Source organism: Lontra canadensis, unplaced genomic scaffold (assembly GCF_010015895.1).
Source record: "Lontra canadensis isolate GAN:19392208 unplaced genomic scaffold, GSC_riverotter_1.0 scaffold175, whole genome shotgun sequence".
NCBI classification, from domain to species: domain Eukaryota; kingdom Metazoa; phylum Chordata; class Mammalia; order Carnivora; family Mustelidae; genus Lontra; species Lontra canadensis.
The window spans coordinates 2,081,885-2,100,014 of NW_022631169.1; the positions used below are offsets into that span (position 1 = coordinate 2,081,885).

At 41.1% G+C, this 18,130-nt stretch overlaps 1 protein-coding gene across 4 annotated transcripts in view; it reads left to right on the plus strand.

Moving 5' to 3' along the window:
• DSE (dermatan sulfate epimerase) overlaps positions 1-16,722 on the plus strand; it is a 90,323-nt gene extending 73,601 nt beyond the window's left edge. For 3 of the 4 annotated variants that reach the window (XM_032846416.1, XM_032846417.1, XM_032846418.1), the window contains 4 exons: positions 3,061-3,314; positions 7,647-7,886; positions 11,811-12,018; positions 14,056-16,722. In XM_032846416.1, coding sequence (XP_032702307.1) covers positions 3,061-3,314; positions 7,647-7,886; positions 11,811-12,018; positions 14,056-15,826 — 2,473 coding nt within the window. In that variant the 3' untranslated portion in view covers positions 15,827-16,722. Of the gene's footprint in view, positions 1-3,060; positions 3,315-7,646; positions 7,887-11,810; positions 12,019-14,055 lie in introns of those variants that run through there. The other variant, XM_032846419.1, reaches the window with a different exon arrangement.
• Positions 16,723-18,130: the final 1,408 nt, after the last annotated feature.

Here is an 18,130-nt window from a genome sequence, read left to right on the forward strand (position 1 = left end):
GCTAGAAGCAAATTTCCTTTGGTTTCCATGACCTTAAAATATGCTCTTTCCCATCACTGCACAAGCTGACAGCTAGGTCAGCTTGTATTGGTAAAGGAGTTAGATAACCTTTTAGAACTGTAACTATTACAGTTCTGGTTTTGTAATGATAGAGAGATGAGCCTGATGGTATAAGCTTTTTTTAAAATTTGGTATATGAGCATTTTATTGGATTGGAAACTGCCTGGAATAAACAAGTATATGGGGGAGCTTAGAGATTTTCACAGAAATTGCATAGTAATACTTCCTGCAAGATGAGAATGATAATACATGTTCTTTGATCTATAAAAATAAGTTCACTGGTTAAAAAAGAAAACAATATTGTGTTCATGGGGTGATCCGATGGGTCAGAGTTGGGCAGATGGTAGCTGTTCCTTGATGTCAGCTTTGCCATTCTTAGGTGGACTTGCCGTCATTTCATAGATGCATCGTGACGTGGCCCGATGACAGGCTGGGAAGCAAGTGACTCAGATTCTCTTCTTGGCTCACCAACCACCAGGAGTCACTGAAGACTATGTTCTAACTCCCTGATAGTGAGCTTGCCAAAGAAGTTGTTTTTTTCCCTAGAAGTGGGGAATGAGTTCACACTCTCCATAGTCTCTTTCCAGCCAGTCCACACTAGCAAGCTAACCGGCAAGGTGGCTTTATCTGTGACCAAACAGTTAAAAAAAACTCATCAATCTTAGTTATTAGAGCACCACGCCATATCACCACAGCTAACCAAACATGGGAATTATTTTTAAGTATCAAGAGATTCCTCCAAATTCCTGATTCTGTGATGATCATATATTCACTGTTAATAGTGTAGCCTAGTTTTATAGGCCTGTTCCTTCTTCTTTTTTTTTTTTTTTTTTTTTGCTTTCCAAGAATGTTTACTGAGCATCTGCTATATGTCAGACACTGTTGTAGGATTTAGGGATCCAATAGTGAATAAAATAGAGGAAAAAATAAGACGCTGCACTTGTAGAACTTAAAATCTAGTAGAAGCTGCATATACATATACACACACAAACACTTAAGAGGACAAAAAAGTGAGAAAGGGAAATGAGACGCTGTCAGTCGGAGAGTAACGTTGAAATTCTGCAGGGTGACCACAGAAGTCATCACTAAAATCACATTTTCCATACAAAACTCCTAAAAGAGGAATATAGTCTAGAGGAGGTGATCTCTCAGAACATTTTTAAGTATTCTTGTCCTGGGATCTATGGGGTTTGTATGGGAGAAACACAGCATCCTAAATTGCATGAATTACTTAGCATTTCTTATTGAAATGCTATTTCATGGAATTTAAGTTTATGAAATTTAGCATTTCTTCCAAATCATGAACGTAGACGACCCTTAGAGGGATACTGGGAGAACGTGTAACTTTGCCATAGGTAGGTACAGATATTTGCATATCGTATCATACTTACCACAGATACTATTATTTTTGTTCATCACAACCTAAATTATAGTTGTACTAGCTCTGCTATTAAATCTTGTTTTTTGATGCTGTAATAAAGGACAGAGATAACAATTTTTTTAAAAAATCTGTATTGAGGGGCGCCTGGGTGGCTCAGTGGGTTAAGCCTCTGCCTTTGCCTCAGGTCATGATCTTGGGATCCTGGGATTGAGCCCCGCATCAGGCTGTCTGTTCGGTGGGGAGCCTGCTTCTCCCTCTCTCTCTCTCTCTGCCTGTCTCTCTGCCTACTTGAGATCTTTGTCTGTCAAATAAATAAAAATTTAAATAATCTTTTTGGGGCACCTGGGTGGCTCAGTGTGTTAAGTCCTCTGCCTTCAGCTGGTCATGGTCCCGGGGTCCTGGGATCGAGCCCTGCGTCAGGCTCTCTGCTCAGTGGGAAGCCTTCTTCCTCCTCTCTCTCTCTGCCTGCCTCTCCACCTATTTGAGATCTCTGTCAAATAAATTTAAAAAAATCTTTAAATAAATAAATAAAAATCTTTTTTAAAAATCTGTAAAGATAGCTACATGTCAAAGTAACAGACTTCCTTATATCACTTCGTATTCTAGCTTATGAATTTTAAAGCATTGAGAAAGATGCTGAGGCTTCATGAGATTGCCCAGAGGTCAAGAGGCAAGCTTTCAGTTAATCCCTAGTTGAGTTTTCTTATACCTCCCATCTATACAGCACACTCTTTGGGTGTTCCTGTCCTCGAGATTACTCAAATACATCTTGAGCACATGGTGAGGGCTTTCTAGATAGTTCCATAGAATTGTGGTTGTGAAAAATCCCATCTAAGCTTCCTATATAATGCAGGCCACACACTGTAAAACCACTTACAGAATAATGTTGCCAGCCAAGCAGAAACTTGGCTTCCTAGAAAAATGGTGTCTACTTCACAGGTCAGCTTTTACACTTCTCTGAAAGATACTCAAAGAACCTTAAAGGCAGTGTAGTTCATCTTATGAGAAAGAACAAGATGTAGAAATCAGAGTTAGAATCAGCTCATTTCACTCACACCAGATTTTTAGCCAACCTCCTCATCATGGCCTTGACCAAGTGGGTCTGTCCAGATTGAGAGGTCATAAACTCGAGGCCAGGATACCTGCACCTTGACCAGCCTGTGGGAAATAAGATGGGATATATGTGTTCCACTGGTTTGCCAAAGTAGCCATAAGAACAGAACCGAGACCCTGTTACTATGTGTAAAAAGAGGAGGGTGAGTACTAGTTGGGTGGATATTCCCGAGAATTTTGCCCTGCCACTTAAGCACAAGTTTTGTGCTTTAGATCTCTTTGAACATAGTCGTCTACCTCTCATCAAGAGTAAAAAATCAAAAGGAAAAATTCTCAGCATCTCTTGATGTTGCCAGAAACCCAAAAAAAGCATTCGCTATGTAATTTTCCCATGGGACAAGCTTTATGCTTGTGTCTAATGCGGAAGGCAGCTAATTCTGAGGCACTCAACCCTTTGGATTGTATCTTCGATTGTGCCCTTTCCTTCTGAGAAACAGACACTCGAAAAATGCGACGTATGCTCTGAAAGTGTTGCACTCATTCATGTGGTTGATTTCCCTCTGCAGGCTGGTCAAAGACGCTCCTTGGGATGAAGTCCCACTTGCTCACTCCCTGGTTGGTTTTGCCACTGCCTACGACTTCTTGTACAACTACTTGAGCAAGACACAACAGGAGAAGTTTCTTGAGGTGATTGCCAACGTCTCGGGATATATGTATGAAACGTCCTACAGGAGAGGATGGGGGTTTCAGTACCTGCACAATCATCAGCCCACCAACTGCATGGCCTTGCTCACGGGAAGCCTGGTCCTGATGAATCAAGGTGCGTGTGGACCCAGCCGAGGGAATACCCAAGCCAGCACTGGTCCTAGTTGCCTTGTGCGCAGAGCATTTTTATACCAGCCTTAGTACGCGTTCATACTTGGATCCTAACTGAGCTCATGAGTTGAAGTAATACCAGGGTGTCTCTTAGACAATTGAGAGACATCTCTTCCTCATTTCTGCTACTTATATCAGCCTGCAGGTTTTTTAAGTCAGGCTTTTGATTGCCCCAGTCAATGTGACAGTGAACATAGCCATCCTGGGTAAATGGAGTTTTTAAAAGCTTAATGAGTAGTTTATTATTTGAAATGAATCTTCTTTGCACACAGATGTCTGTCATTACAACACTATTTTTTTTTCTCTAAGGACCTAAAACAACCAATCTGGATCATTTAGGTCAAATTTGGAAGTGACTTTTGTGGATCACGTAACTATTTTGCTTTAATGTATTACATAATTGCTGATACTACCTTGTCTCTGTTCTTGTAATTCTGACTTAATTATAACACCTTTAAAAGTCTGCCCATGATTAAATTAGACTGTATTTAAGAAAAGCAGCCCTAAGATCACAGTGAATTATTAGGATATTAAACCTATACTTGGGGCTGGACAATCTGACAGAACTCTACTTACCCACAAGAATTAGTATGAATTTTGTGGATTATCTAGCATCAGATTTCCTCAAGTCTAGCATTCTCTCTTATCAACCAGCCATCACTTTTTAAAAAATTATTTTTATTTTTATATTTTTTTAAGATTTTATTTATTTATTTGTCAGAGAGACAGAGAGAGAGCAAGCACAGGCAGACAGAGTAGCAGGCAGAGGGAGAAGCAGGCGCCCCACTGAGCAAAGAGCCCAATGCGGGACTCGATTTCAGGACGCTGGGATCATGACCTGAGCCAAAGGCAGCATCTCAACCAACTGAGCCACCCAGGCATCCCTAAAAAACTATTTTTATTAACATATAATGTATTATTTATCCCAGGGGTACAGGCCTGTAAATCATCAGCCAGCCATCACTTTTAATTAGTCTTAGAGGAAAAGAAACTAATATTAACTGAGCATGTGGCTTGTGTTATTCTTTGTCCCTATTTTATTTGTCACATCAGCCATATAAGGTATCAGATTTGGACCCAGTTTTGTCCAAACTCAGAGTGCCCTCCCCTTCCACTATATTTTGTTGCCTCTCTTAGAATAGAGATTCAATTTATAGTGATTTAAGGCAAATTTTAAGAGAGCCAAGTTTCATCTTGGCTCCCTTTGCCCCCTATTCTCACAAGAATAAACAGGATTTAAAAGATCAAAATGCAAAATAAAAAATAAAAGATCAAAACACAAAATATCAAATCAACAAACAAATATCAAAGTATTTATTTATTGGTAAATAAATCCCAAGGCCTGTGAAAAGACACCCTCATGAAATGGTGGAAAGAACCCAGGACAAGCTGGCTCTCAGCCAGGGCGTTGGGTGTCAGCCTTGTAGTCTTTTTTCTTTATATAAACGTTGAGTTCTTTAGTAGCAGGAAAAGAGCTTATTTCTTCATTCTTTGTGGTAGATAAGATTGCTCCAGATACTATGCAGGCATCAAAAATACCAGTTCAGGGGGCTCCTGGGTGGCTCAGTGGGTTAAGCCTCTGCCTTTGGCTCAGGTCATGATCCCAGGGTCCTGGGATTGAGCCCCGCATCAGGCTCTCTACTAAGCAGAGAGCCTGCTTCCCCCTCTCTCTTCCTGCCTCTCTGCCCGCTTGTGATCTCTCTCTCTGTCAAATAAATAAATACAATCTTAAAAAAAAAAAATACCAGTTCAGGTTGGGTCAAAAGGTGTAGTCCTCCTCTCACAGGAGTTTGCGAGTATGCTTATTTCCTGACGAAGGTTACGGGTTGCTCAGCGAGATAGTGTTTCTAGAACTCTCACGCAAGCAGTGTACACATTCATAAGACGACTGGACAGAAGAAGAGGTGAAATCCCCAGCTGGGCCCATCTCAGTTAATAACCAGGCTCGCCGTCCTGGCTCTGTTGGCAAACACGCCACCATTAGGAGTTTCCTCACAGGCTGTTTCGACAATCCCACCTTCTCCAGACTGGCCTCACAGATGCTGGCAGGGGTTAGTGTACCAGTAGTTCCCACGGGACTCCCACAAAATCTCAAAAGGGGGAGAATTAGAATGTTCTCTCTGCTCTGCTAACTCTCTCTCAGGCTCAAGGATCAGGGACCACAGGATCACACATGAGCCGTTTGCAAATCAGTGGGAAGGAAGCCAGTTGTGAAATGTTTACATGCACACCCAGTAGTTACAGCAGCACTAGAGAATGAAAGAAAAGCTGTCATGAAACTCTGGTTAAATCCTGATTGAGGGTATTAAGTTTGAATTCAGGAGAGCCGTGTTTTTTATGTGAGTTTGAGAAGGTTCACAGAACTTTGAAATATAGGTAAGTCTGGATAAGTGAAGAAATGAAGAACATTTCCAGCAAGGGATATGGATGGTGGGTGAGCCCAGGGCAAAACATCAGTAACAACATCAACTCCTGAAACCAAGGTTGCACTGTATGTTAACTAAAACTGAAATGCAATAAGAGTATCCAGTGCCTCATACTGACAGATTCGAAGTTTACAAAGGTAGACGTTGCCTCATCTCTCCCGAACAGAATTGTCTTTGGGGGGTAAGGGGGAAAGAAGGAAAAACCAGGTCATGTGATATCAGGGAGCAGTAAGTAGCAGGCCTGATTTTTTTTTTTTTTAAGATTTTATTTATTTATTTGACAGAGATCACAAGTAGGCAGAGAGGCAGGCAGAGAGGGGGGAGCAGGCTCCCCAGTGAGCAGAGAGCCTGACGCAGAGCTTGATCCCAGGACCCTGAAATCATGATCTGAGCTGAAGGCAGAGGTTTAACCCACTGAGCCACCCAGGCACTCCAGCAGGCCTGATTTTAGGTATCACATTGTGGAGTCTGGTTAGAGATGGAGGATACAGAGAAGAAAAAGAGGAAGATGATTAGAACTCTAAACCCTAATGATTACAGGATGGAAACTAAAAACTCTCCAGAAGACTGGCCTGGCAGGTGTACAGCTGGACAGGAGGAGTCGGGGTACGATTCACAGTCACCTCTCCAGGTGGAGCCTAAACAGTGCTTCCCTCAGGAGGTGGGAGCCAGGTCTAGAGCCTGGCACCTGGGATTTAGGCTGGGATCTGGTGGTCCCAGAGGCCCGGAAGCCCTCACACCCAGCACACACGTGGTAGGCCGTGGTAGTGTTCAGCACTGGTGATCACACACGTCTGTGCGAGCAAAGCAATGAGATTCTATCCACACCAGGAGGTGATGAGCTTACTTTTACCCTCACTGGTTGTATGTTTTTAAGCAAAAAAACAAACAAAACAAAGCTGAAATCTAAAGACCTAGGTTCAGATCAAAGTTCTGTTCATTTTTAGTCATGTGTCAGAGATCTTGAACAAGTCAAGCTTTCTGTAATTTTGGAGCAATAATGCCTAAATGAATTGGTAAAAGGATTAAGTAAGATTGTGTTCAGTGCTGTGTAAATTGCAAATGTTTTAGAAATGCGAGTTGCGATTATTACCTAATGCTAGTCGCAAGAATTTATAGGAAGCTAGCATTTTTGAGTCAAAAGTATTTCATTAAAATTTTAAGGCCTTTAATTTTCAGTTGCAGAAGTAGAAAAATGTGATGGGTTAAAGCTCTTGAACAAAATTTTAGCTCCTTTTTGGTAGACTCAGGACTCCCAGTTGATATTTTTTACCATCAGAGTGTCACTCCAGTGGTGTCTCTGACTCACTGTGCTGCCTTGTGAAATCCTGTGGCACATAAAGGATGAGAGATCTTCCTCTAATGATAGAACAAATCGAAGACTATCTACTTAGCCTTTATAGTACTTGCAGCTTATTAAAAATCCGCTGAACTAATGGTGCAAGTTTTATGAAGTGATAAGCTTCCAAAATATTTTCAAGTAGTAGTTTTTAGAAAAATTGAATAAAAGTCTTAATACACATATCTTTTCTTGTAGACACAAAGTTACATGCAGTTTGTAATCTTAGCTGTGATGGGGTTTTAAATTTATTAAAAATTGGAAACTGAAGCTCATTTCAGTGTTTATCTTCATTTAATAAAGGACTCATATTCGAGAACTTTTTAACTTACATCATGGACCCGACACAACCCTGAATTAGCAGAATGTTATTTATAATGTTGATAAGTGAGAGTTTTACAAAATGCTCTTTGTACTGAAGTCAGATAACTCAGAGGATTTTTTTGCTCATAATTTTGTTTATGCTTCCTTATAGCCAGAGTCAGTGTTTCCATGTGTTTTCATTCTGCAGGGTATCTTCAAGAAGCCTACTTATGGACCAAACAAGTTCTGACCATCATGGAGAAGTCTCTGGTCTTGCTCCGAGAGGTGACAGATGGTTCCCTCTACGAAGGCGTTGCCTACGGCAGCTACACCACTAGATCACTCTTCCAGTATATGTTTCTTGTTCAGAGGCACTTTGACATCAACCACTTTGGCCACCCGTGGCTTAAACAACACTTTGCATTTATGTACAGAACCATCCTTCCAGGTATAGTGAGGAATCAGAATTGGGAAAGCAATTAACTATGATAGTTTTTTCCGATTATGAAAATGGGTCAGACCAGGAAAAGAAATGTGGGGTTCGAGTCATGTCGAGATGAAAGGGATTTTTTTTTTTAATTTTTTTTTAAAGATTTTATTTATTCATTTGACAGACAGAGATCACAAGTAGGCAGAGAGAGGCAGGCAGAGAGAGAGAGGAGGAAGCAGGCTCCCCGCGGAGCAGAGAACCCGATGTGGGCCTCGATCCCAGGACACTGGGATCATGACCCGAGCCGAAGGCAGAGGCCTTAACCCACTGAGCCACCCAGGCGTCCCTGAAAGGGATTTTTTTATAAAAAATCAAAGAAGAATGCAAGAGTTGTATCTAACCAGAACATTTGGGAAGTTACTGTGAGGATTTGTGATTTATGTACTGTAAAGCTCGGAGTGTAATGGATCAAATAAAATTTGTAGCCCCCACAGTACTTTTATTTTTGTAGATGTAAAACTTGGGTACATATACTAATTCCTTTTCATGAATCTTTTTTAAAACAATTTTCAAAATATTATTGTGTTTATTTTTTGCATATTTGAAATAGCTCACAAAACAAATAACTTTGTATTTTTCTGATTCATCTGCAAAAATAACATTTCCTTTTCTTGAATCTTTACAAGATATAAACATTTATGGTTACATGTTCATTTTCCTTTACATGTAATCTCAAATTGATCCTCTTGTTTTTTAGGTTTTAGTTTTTATTTCCAAGCTACATAGATATTCAATATGAAAGACTATAGTTTATAGTTTATAGTTTATTATAGTTTATAGTTTATAGTCTCCAACTATAGTTGGAGCTTCAATATTTTCTTTAAATAGTTTAGTGAAATGCATAATATAAAATATAAAAAATCAAAAAATGAGTTGCTACAAAACTTCGAATTCCTTGTTGCCATGTAGCTCAGTCTTCTAAGAGAACTAGCTCTAAAAAAAGATGTATATGATTTAAGAACACTTTGATTTCTAGGACAGCCTTAAAACTCTCCTTGTTTCTAAACAGGACTAAGATGTTAGAAAAAGTTTAGGAGGTAGATTTTCATCAGATGGGAATTTTTTTTAACACCCAAAAAACAAATAATCCAGTTGAGAACTGGGGGAGAAGAAGTGAATAGGCATTTTTCCAAAGGAGACATCCAGATGGCTAACGGACACATGAAAACATCAGTTGTCATGGGGGGGGGAGGGGACAAAAGTCCATTGAGATAACACCTCATACCTGTCAGAATGGCTAAGATTAACAACACAAGAAACAATAGGCGTTGGCAAGAATATGGAGAAAAGAGAACCCTCTCACACTGTTGGTGGGAATGCAAACTGGTACAGCCACTCCAGAAACCAATATGAAAGTTCCTCAGAAAGTTAAAAATAGAGCTACCCTACCACCCAGCAACTGCACTACTAGGTATTTACCCAAAGGACACAAAAATGATGATTCTAAGGGGTGCGTGCATCCCGACGTTTATAGCAGCACTATCAACAGTAGCCAAACTATGGAGGGAGGCCAAATGGCCATTGACTGATGAATGAATAAAGAAGATGTGGCGTATATCAAAAAGAATGGAAAAAAAAAAAAGAGGAAAAAATTAAACAAGATGAAATCATAGAGGGGGAAAAACTGCAAGAGACTAAAGCTGGGAAATAAGCTGAGGGTTGCTGGAGGGTAGAAGAGTAGGGAGATGGGGTGATTGGGTGATGAGCACTGGGTATTATATAAGATTTATGAATCACTGACTTCTACCTCTCAAACCAATAATACATTATATGTTAATTGAACTTAAATAAAATATTAAAAAGAAAAAAAAAGAATGAAATCTTGCCATTTGCAATGACATGGATGGAGCTAGAGCATATTATGCTGAGTGAAATAAGTCAGAGAAAGACAAATATCATATATTTCATTCATATGTGGAATTTAAGAAACAAAACAGGTGAACTTATGGGTAGTGAGGGGAGAAAAAAGAGAGGGAAACAAGCCATAAAAGTCTCAAAGACAGAGAACAAACTGAGGGTTGGTGGAGGGAAGTAGGTGGGGGCTGCTGGGCTGGATAGGGGATGAGTATGAAGGAGGCACTTGCTGTGATGACCACTGGGTGTTGTATGTACGTGATGCACCACTGAATTCTGTTCCTGAAGTCAGTATTGCACTGTAGGTGAACTAACTAGAATTTAAATAAAAATTTGAAAAGGAAAAAGAAAAAAGGATGGGGAACCTTCCCCACCCCCCCACCCCCCGCCGGTGAAATGTAATGATTAGATGGTGATTCTAGCCCTACACTAAAGAATCCAGTCTTTAAATCTTTTTGCTCTGGTTGTGTACACATGGCTGAATAGAATCTCCATTATTTGATTAGGTATCCAAAAAATACTGCAGAGCAAAAGAATGATAAGCTTCTTAAAGTTTAGTTGAGAATTAACTTTCAGAATTGTTTTATTGCTTATTCGTAGATATGCAGGAGAGGCCTGTTTTGTAGCTTATCTTGATAAAGGCCATTGAAGGCCAGGGATCTTGAAGAGGTCTCAGTGCTTTGTCATTGGATCTGAGATCTAACAGCCGGCCATATCAGGGCTGTGAGCTGTGTCTGTGGCTGCATTCAGAACCGGAAAGGACGGGAGGAACACCTCCCCGAGGAGGATTCATGTATTTCTGTCAATTAATCCAACAAAACATTACTGAACATCTGTGTGCCAGGCACTGTTCCAGATAGGGGATTCAAAGAGAAATAAAATATATCTGCTTTCAGGGAATTCACAGATTACTAGAAGATTCAGGAAATCGCATTTTATCATAAGATTTACTTGGAATAGCATTTACTAAACTGGCAGAGGAAAAACAGGAGTTGTAAATTATGTAATTATGGTCATGGTATCATTTTAGACGGGACTGTGTGTCAAAAGTCAGTCTATTCTTAACAACCTTTCTCTCTCACTCTCTCTCTCCCTTTTTTTCCCCCTCAATGGCTATTCTAGTAATGATTATTCCTGTCTGGCCCAGAGCTGTCTCCTATTCTTTTTCACGAAAAACTGGAGTATGTCCAGTCTTACCTGCTTTTGTTTTATGACCCATGCCCGTATGATCTTTGCATTTTCTTTCCTTAACTCGCAGCGGTGTATATATTAGCGGGACCTTCTGTGGGAATTAAGTTTTCTTCCTATATGGGGGCTCCTGGGCGGCTCAGTCAGTTAAGCGTCTGTCTTTGGCTCTGGTCATGATCCCAGGGTCCTGGGATCGAGCCCCACATGGAGTTCCCTGCCCAGCTTGGAGCCTGCTTCTCCCTCCCCTGTTCGCCCCCTGCTTCTGCTCTGTCTCTTGCTCTCTCCGTCAAATAAATAAAATATTTAAGAAAAAGTTTCTTCCTGTAGAAATGCAGTGTCTCCCTTAAGCCTTATAACTTCTACTTTATTGGATGCCACATTGAAGCACCTTATGTCATCATCTTGGTGTAGAATATGGGAGAGTTGGTAAGACAGCTAGAGCTCAGTCTAGGTTCAGGAACTCACCGTGCTCCAGCGGAGAACCGCTGTGTCTCTGCAGATATGATGTCACATAGCATGGACACTGGAAAATGAGGAAGGTGGGCAGCATACAGAAGCATTAAGAATTGTGGCACTTCCATTTCCAGTGATAAGTTGCCACATAGCAAATACAAACTTGCACACAAGATTTGTGAAAGAGGTCAGGTCAGAGGTCTCACTGACTGGCTTGGGTCTCATTAACTGGGTCTCCTTAACGTGGATATCATGCTTTGGGGTTTTTTTAATTCAAGGTACACAATCGATTCTAATTTGCAACCAGGATTGGAAATCATTGTTCAGGTCTTCAGTGGAGCGTGCAGTTTTAAATATATCTTCATTCTGTCAAACTTCTCTCCCCAGGGTTTCAAAGAACTGTGGCTATTGCAGACTCCAATTACAACTGGTTTTATGGTCCAGAAAGCCAATTAGTGTTCCTGGATAAATTTGTCATGCGTAACGGCAGTGGCAACTGGCTTGCTGACCAGATCAGGAGGAACCGTGTGACGGAAGGTCCAGGGACGCCATCCAAAGGGCAGCGCTGGTGTACTCTTCACACGGAATTTCTCTGGTAGGACATGTTGGGCTGCCTTTAAAAATAAATTATACCCAGGGCGAATGTGTGCTAGATTTCTGCATCTAAAAAGAAATACTACGTAAAGCACTTTGTAACCCCTTCTCCATATGCCACCAGCTCAACTTCGGTTCCTGTCGAAGCTTTGGAGGCTCTGCTAGAAACATATCCTTATGTGTAGGATCTCATTACTGTTGGTAGTTTTTGGTTTTCTTGTGTTAGAGATGTCCTGGGCTCCCACTGTTTCATAGATGGTCATGTTTTGATTTACATCATTTTTGAAATCCTATAAAGAGAAAAAGCACAAAATGTAGACTGGGTTACCCTGGCAATCACAGCAAAGAGATAAATAAAGGTAGGAAAATGTTTGCTTTTAGTAAATGGAGCATTATAATCTTCTAATAGCAAAGTTGTTACTAAATTTCCAAAACCACTTAAAAGTGTTTGACAGTATTTGACAGTTTCACTTTGATAATAAAAGAACCGTGTAATTTTTCCTGCCTTAATCTTTTAAGCCCAGAAAGAGAAGCCAGGATCTCCTTTTTAAAGTACTGCCAAGTATATTGTTGGCATCCAATAAATTAAAATAAAAATTACAGGGAACTGGTTAATCATTAATCCTTGATGTCTTTTCAAGCTATTGAAATGTGTATTCAATTCCAAAATATGCTTCTGTGTTTTGATTTGCTTCTCTTCATTATTCTTTTTTAGTTTAAACAATTAAGAAGAAAAAAATATTAATAGAGCTATAAGCGGTTACAATTTAACCAACATTTTTTAAAACTATTGTCACAGATGAAGTAAATATATTAATATGCAACCATTTCTGACTCCTTTTAGGGGTATGAAGTAATTATTTAGTAGTAATTTCACTTATCCTAAATAAACAACCAGGAGAGTTCTATAAAGCTAACTGTAGGAGTCAGATTAATGCTAAGTCTAACTTGGTTCAAAATCTGCCATTTATAGGAATATGCAGACTGACCAAATCAGAGAGGTATGGCCAATTAATTCATCTTGTGTCTGGAATTGTTAAATCACAATAATTAAACCAACATTATTAACTAGACCTAAGTAAAGATATGATCTCTGATGGCCTGAGACTCAAACAGCAGACGAAACAGGCAAAATCAAACACCAGTAAGGTTAAACATAGGTGATCAATTCATTTTAGAGAAAAGTATCTAAGAGCTAATAGTATAGGCCTGCCTTTCTTCCCTTGAGCAGGAAATCATCTAAACCCATCAGAAATGTTAATCTGAATCATCATGTTTATGATTCCTTCAGGGGCCCTCTCTGACTCACAATCCTGTGTTCTTAATCACTGTGGAAGTTTAATGTTAATTCTTATATTAATATGATAATATTTGTCATAAATAAAAACGAGAGGCCATTTTTTGGGTCCAAAATCCATGGTCTCATCTACAGATTCAAACAGAACCCATGGCTTTTGGTAAGCAGGGGTAGCCACAATTATAAATCTCCCAGTATGAATAGTTTCTTGATGCGGTATAGGCAGTAAATTTTATCTAATACGTAAAGTTCAACTCTGTTAACATTTATTTTTTTAGAGGGTGAAAATTACTCTAACAAACTTTCAGTAATACCGGTTGTCACAGAACGGTACTTCCTTACAACTGTGGCTTGTTAGAGTCTTGATCCTAATACTGGGTTCTCCACGATAGGAGTCCCTGGGCTAGAAATTTGGAAGTGTGATTCTGTGAGCCCCTGCCATTTGGAGGGCAGCTCTGAAATCATTCAGTGAAGAAGGTCCCGGCAGCCACAAGTCGGCTCAGACCCAAGGTTCACAGCTATGAAGATAGACTCATGTCCCTTCACTAAGGGTGTTCCCCTAGGGAAGCTCATCCATGGGTGTTTCCAGAAATGTCCCTCCTCCAGAGGACACTGCCAACACTCTGGGTAGCATCTGTGCTGTGTCCTCCAGCCACACTACAAAGTGGCACCCCAGTTCTGATGGATTATTTTAACTTGCACCAGAAAAACCGTCTAATTTTGAACAATTCATCCCTTCAGGTATGACGCCAGCTTGAAATCTGTGCCTCCCCCGGATTTTGGCACCCCCACGTTGCATTATTTTGAAGACTGGGGTGTTGTGACCTACGGGAGTGCACTGCCTGCAGAAATCAATAGGTCTTTTCTTTCCTTCAAGTCGGGAAAACTCGGGGGCCGTGCAATATATGACATCGTCCACAGAAACAAGTACAAAGACTGGATCAAAGGATGGCGAAACTTTAACGCAGGGCACGAGCATCCCGATCAAAACTCATTTACTTTTGCCCCCAATGGCGTGCCTTTTATTACGGAGGCTCTCTATGGGCCAAAGTACACCTTCTTCAACAACGTGTTGATGTTTTCGCCGGCCGCGGCCAAGAGCTGCTTCTCTCCCTGGGCGGGGCAGGTCACCGAAGACTGCTCCTCAAAATGGTCTAAATACAAGCACGACCCGGCAGCCAGCTGTCAGGGGAGGGTGGTGGCCGCGGTGGAGAAAAGCGGGGTGGTTTTCATCCGAGGGGAGGGAGTGGGCGCCTACAGCCCCCAGCTGGATCTCAAGAGCGTCCAGAGGAACCTGATCCTCCTGCATCCGCAGCTGCTGCTCCTGGTGGACCAGATCCACCTGGGAGAGCGGAGCCCGCTGGAGACCGCAGCGAGCTTCTTCCACAACGTGGACGTGCCTTTCGAGGAGACGGTGGTGGACGGGGTCCACGGGGCTTTCATCCGGCAGCGGGACGGGCTCTACAAAATGTACTGGATGGACGACACGGGCTACAGCGAGAAGGCGACCTTCGCTTCGGTGACGTACCCTCGCGGCTACCCCTACAACGGGACCAACTACGTGAACGTCACCGTGCGCCTGCGCGGCCCCATCACCAGGACGGCTTACCTGTTCGTCGGGCCGTCGGTGGACGTGCAGAGCTTCAGCATCCACGGGGACGCGCAGCAGCTGGACGTGTTCGTGGCCACCAGCCGGCACGCCTACGCCGCCTACCTCTGGACGGGCGAGAGCACCGGCCAGTCCGCCTTCGCGCAGGTCGTTGCCGACCGGCGGGAGATCCTGTTCGACCGGAGCTGCGCGGTCCGGAGCGCGCCGGTGCCCGAGCTGCGGGACCACGCCGCCCTGGTGGAGCAGAACCTGCAGCGCTTCAAGCCGGTGTTCCAGCTGCTGGAGAAGCAGATCCTGTCCCGCGTCCGCAACACCGCCAGCTTTCGGAAGACCGCCGAGCGCCTGCTGAGGTTCTCCGACAAGAGGCAGACGGAGGAGGCCATCGACAGGATTTTTGCCATCTCGCAGCAACAGCAGCAGCAGCAGCAGCAGCAGAGCAAGTCCAAGAAGAACCGGAGGGGAGGCAAACGCTATAAATTCGTGGACGCCGTCCCCGATATTTTTGCACAGATCGAAGTCAACGAGAAGAAGATCCGCCAGAAAGCTCAGATTTTGGCACAGAAAGAACTGCCCATCGACGAGGATGAAGAGATGAAAGACCTTTTAGATTTTGCAGATGTGACGTATGAGAAACACAAAAGCGGTGGCTCCCTGAAGGGCCGCTTTGGACAGGCCCGGATGATGACGACGACGCGCAGCAGGCCCCCGTCGCTGTCGTCGTCCTACACCAGACTCTTCCTGATCCTGAACATTGCTATTTTCTTTGTCATGCTGGCAATGCAACTGACTTATTTCCAGAGGGCCCAGAGCCTGCATGGCCAAAGATGTCTTTACGCAGTCCTCCTAATAGACAGCTGTATTTTATTGTGGCTGTACTCCTCTTGTTCCCAGTCCCAGTGTTAGCACTAAAGCCAGCCATTGTTTGATCGTTTTGTGGTCCCAAGAATCTATGCAAAAAACAAAACTTGCCGGTTTGTTATTGGACTTTTTATCTCAGATTCCTTTTAACAAATTAAAGGGGAACGTATTTTCACACAAAAAGGGAGGGATATGGAGAAATCAGAATTGGAAAGGCAAAGGTTTATCAGAGGAGTAAGAGTGGCGTGGTTGTCCCATGGCGTTTCTGGAAGTATTTGTCTTGGCTAATTCAGCAATCCCTGTGATATTACCCTTAGGAGAAACAAGAAATCTGGTTTTAAGAAAAAGATTTCGATAGATTTGGGTTTTATTAATATTAATTTAATGTTATTAGCAACTTCCAGATACTGTTTTATGGAAAAGACTGAAACACACAATTCTGATAAGTTCAAAAAAAAAGATTTTTAATGGGGTAGTTTTGTTGAAAAATAAATATTAAGCCCTGGTGTGGGGGTGTGAACTTCCTTGGAGAGTAGTTCATTAGTTAAATGAAAGCAGGATCTCCATATCGGATTCCTATTCAGACAACACAATAAAATCATGGCAGACAATCATTAAAAATTTAAAATATGTTTTCAGTAGAAAAACACTTATCAGTGATGAATATTTCCTTGGTGATGTTGGTCTCTGCACACACATAATGCATCTGCTGGTTGTTCAATAAATAAGACAATTCCAGGTAACTTAATTTTCTCTTTTCCTTATAGGGAAAACTGTTGTAAGACCCAGTGGCTCAACTTCAAAATAAAATATTTTATATCCCAAACGTTGATTTCAATACCAAAGAAGATGGGGAAGCTAAAATTTGGATATGATTCTTACGTTTTTTAATAGAAAACTTTAAGTTTATTTTGCTAAATAAACATCATAATTATGATTTATCTATGGTGTCTTTCTTCTTTGTTCCATTACATTAAACACGTATGCAACAACTTTGAAATCTTTGAAGAGAAGTCTTTATTTGGACATGCATTAATTAAATTTATAAACTAGTGTTTGAATTGAAAGAAATAATTTCTCTGCTTATTTACCTTTTTGTGGCCTAGACATATTTTAAGCATTGAAAACAAAAGCCAACTTCTGATATTTAAGTAATTGAAAACATAAAATTGCCATAGTTATGGTCATTCAAATTCTCCTGTGGTAGCAGGAGCAGAGAGTGCTGGGAACATGTCCCACAGGTTAGATTTCAGCATAAGAAAATGATCTACTTACAGGGAACTTAAGAGTAATTATCTTACATTCTACATAGACGGGTCTCGCAGATTTCTTCCTTGAAAACAAAATATACTTGGCTCAAAGTTTATAGTAAGGACACATTCACTGATTTGAAAATCTAAAGTCATAATGGCAAACATTTATTTTCCTTATCCTTTTCACTCATGGAGATACTAGTATGCAACGGAAAACAGGGATATGGAGAAACCCTCAGGAACACCTTTTCGCAGTGCTAATTCTGAACCTTCTTACATAAAGAAAACACAAGATTTGACTTCACTTCATTACACTTGGCATCTAGAAGATGACTTCTGAGGAAGTAGTTTTTCTTCTTTCATGGAGGAAATCTCTAGGGAGGATGTCGTTACACAGTGTTTAAAAGAATAATGTTTTCAAAAGAATAATGCTTCCGTTTGTCCTGCATGGATGCTGTTACTGGGATTTAAACTTGTTTTATGTGACAGATTCTCCGTTTACTTAACCTCATTCAACATTCCTCTCTCCTCTTTCTCATTCCAAAGGGTGAATTGTCTGAAATGATCAAAAGCAAATTTCGAAAAAAAAAAGGAAAATTGCTCTTCGAGGCTACCAAGCGAACCTGATCTCAGATTCAAAAACTCAATGCATACTTTCTAATATGGACAAAAAGCACAAGTGAGCGCCAAATCCAGCTTTCCTTTTGTTTTGGTTAGGTCGGGGCTGACCGTAAATTAGTCATCACACCATGTTCCAGTCTAACACCTTAGTTCATTCTTTAAGTAATTTTTAAAAATAGGGTAATCATGCATCTCTGAAACGAAATTGATTAAATAAGTTTTTTCTTCCTAATTGGACCTCATATTTCACTTACAAAGAAATTTCCACAGGCAGGGACTTAAGTGGTTAAGTGGGAAAAAGCTAAAAAGAATCACAGTTCTTTATAATGAGACATGTTTTATATCAGGGATAGTGCATATTTGAATAAAACTAAAGAACTCTTTGTATCTTCCAGAAAACCCAGCAATGTTCAATCTCCCTTGTAAACTGAGTAATCAATTACAGAACCTGTTTCAGCTCTGCTCACTACGAAAG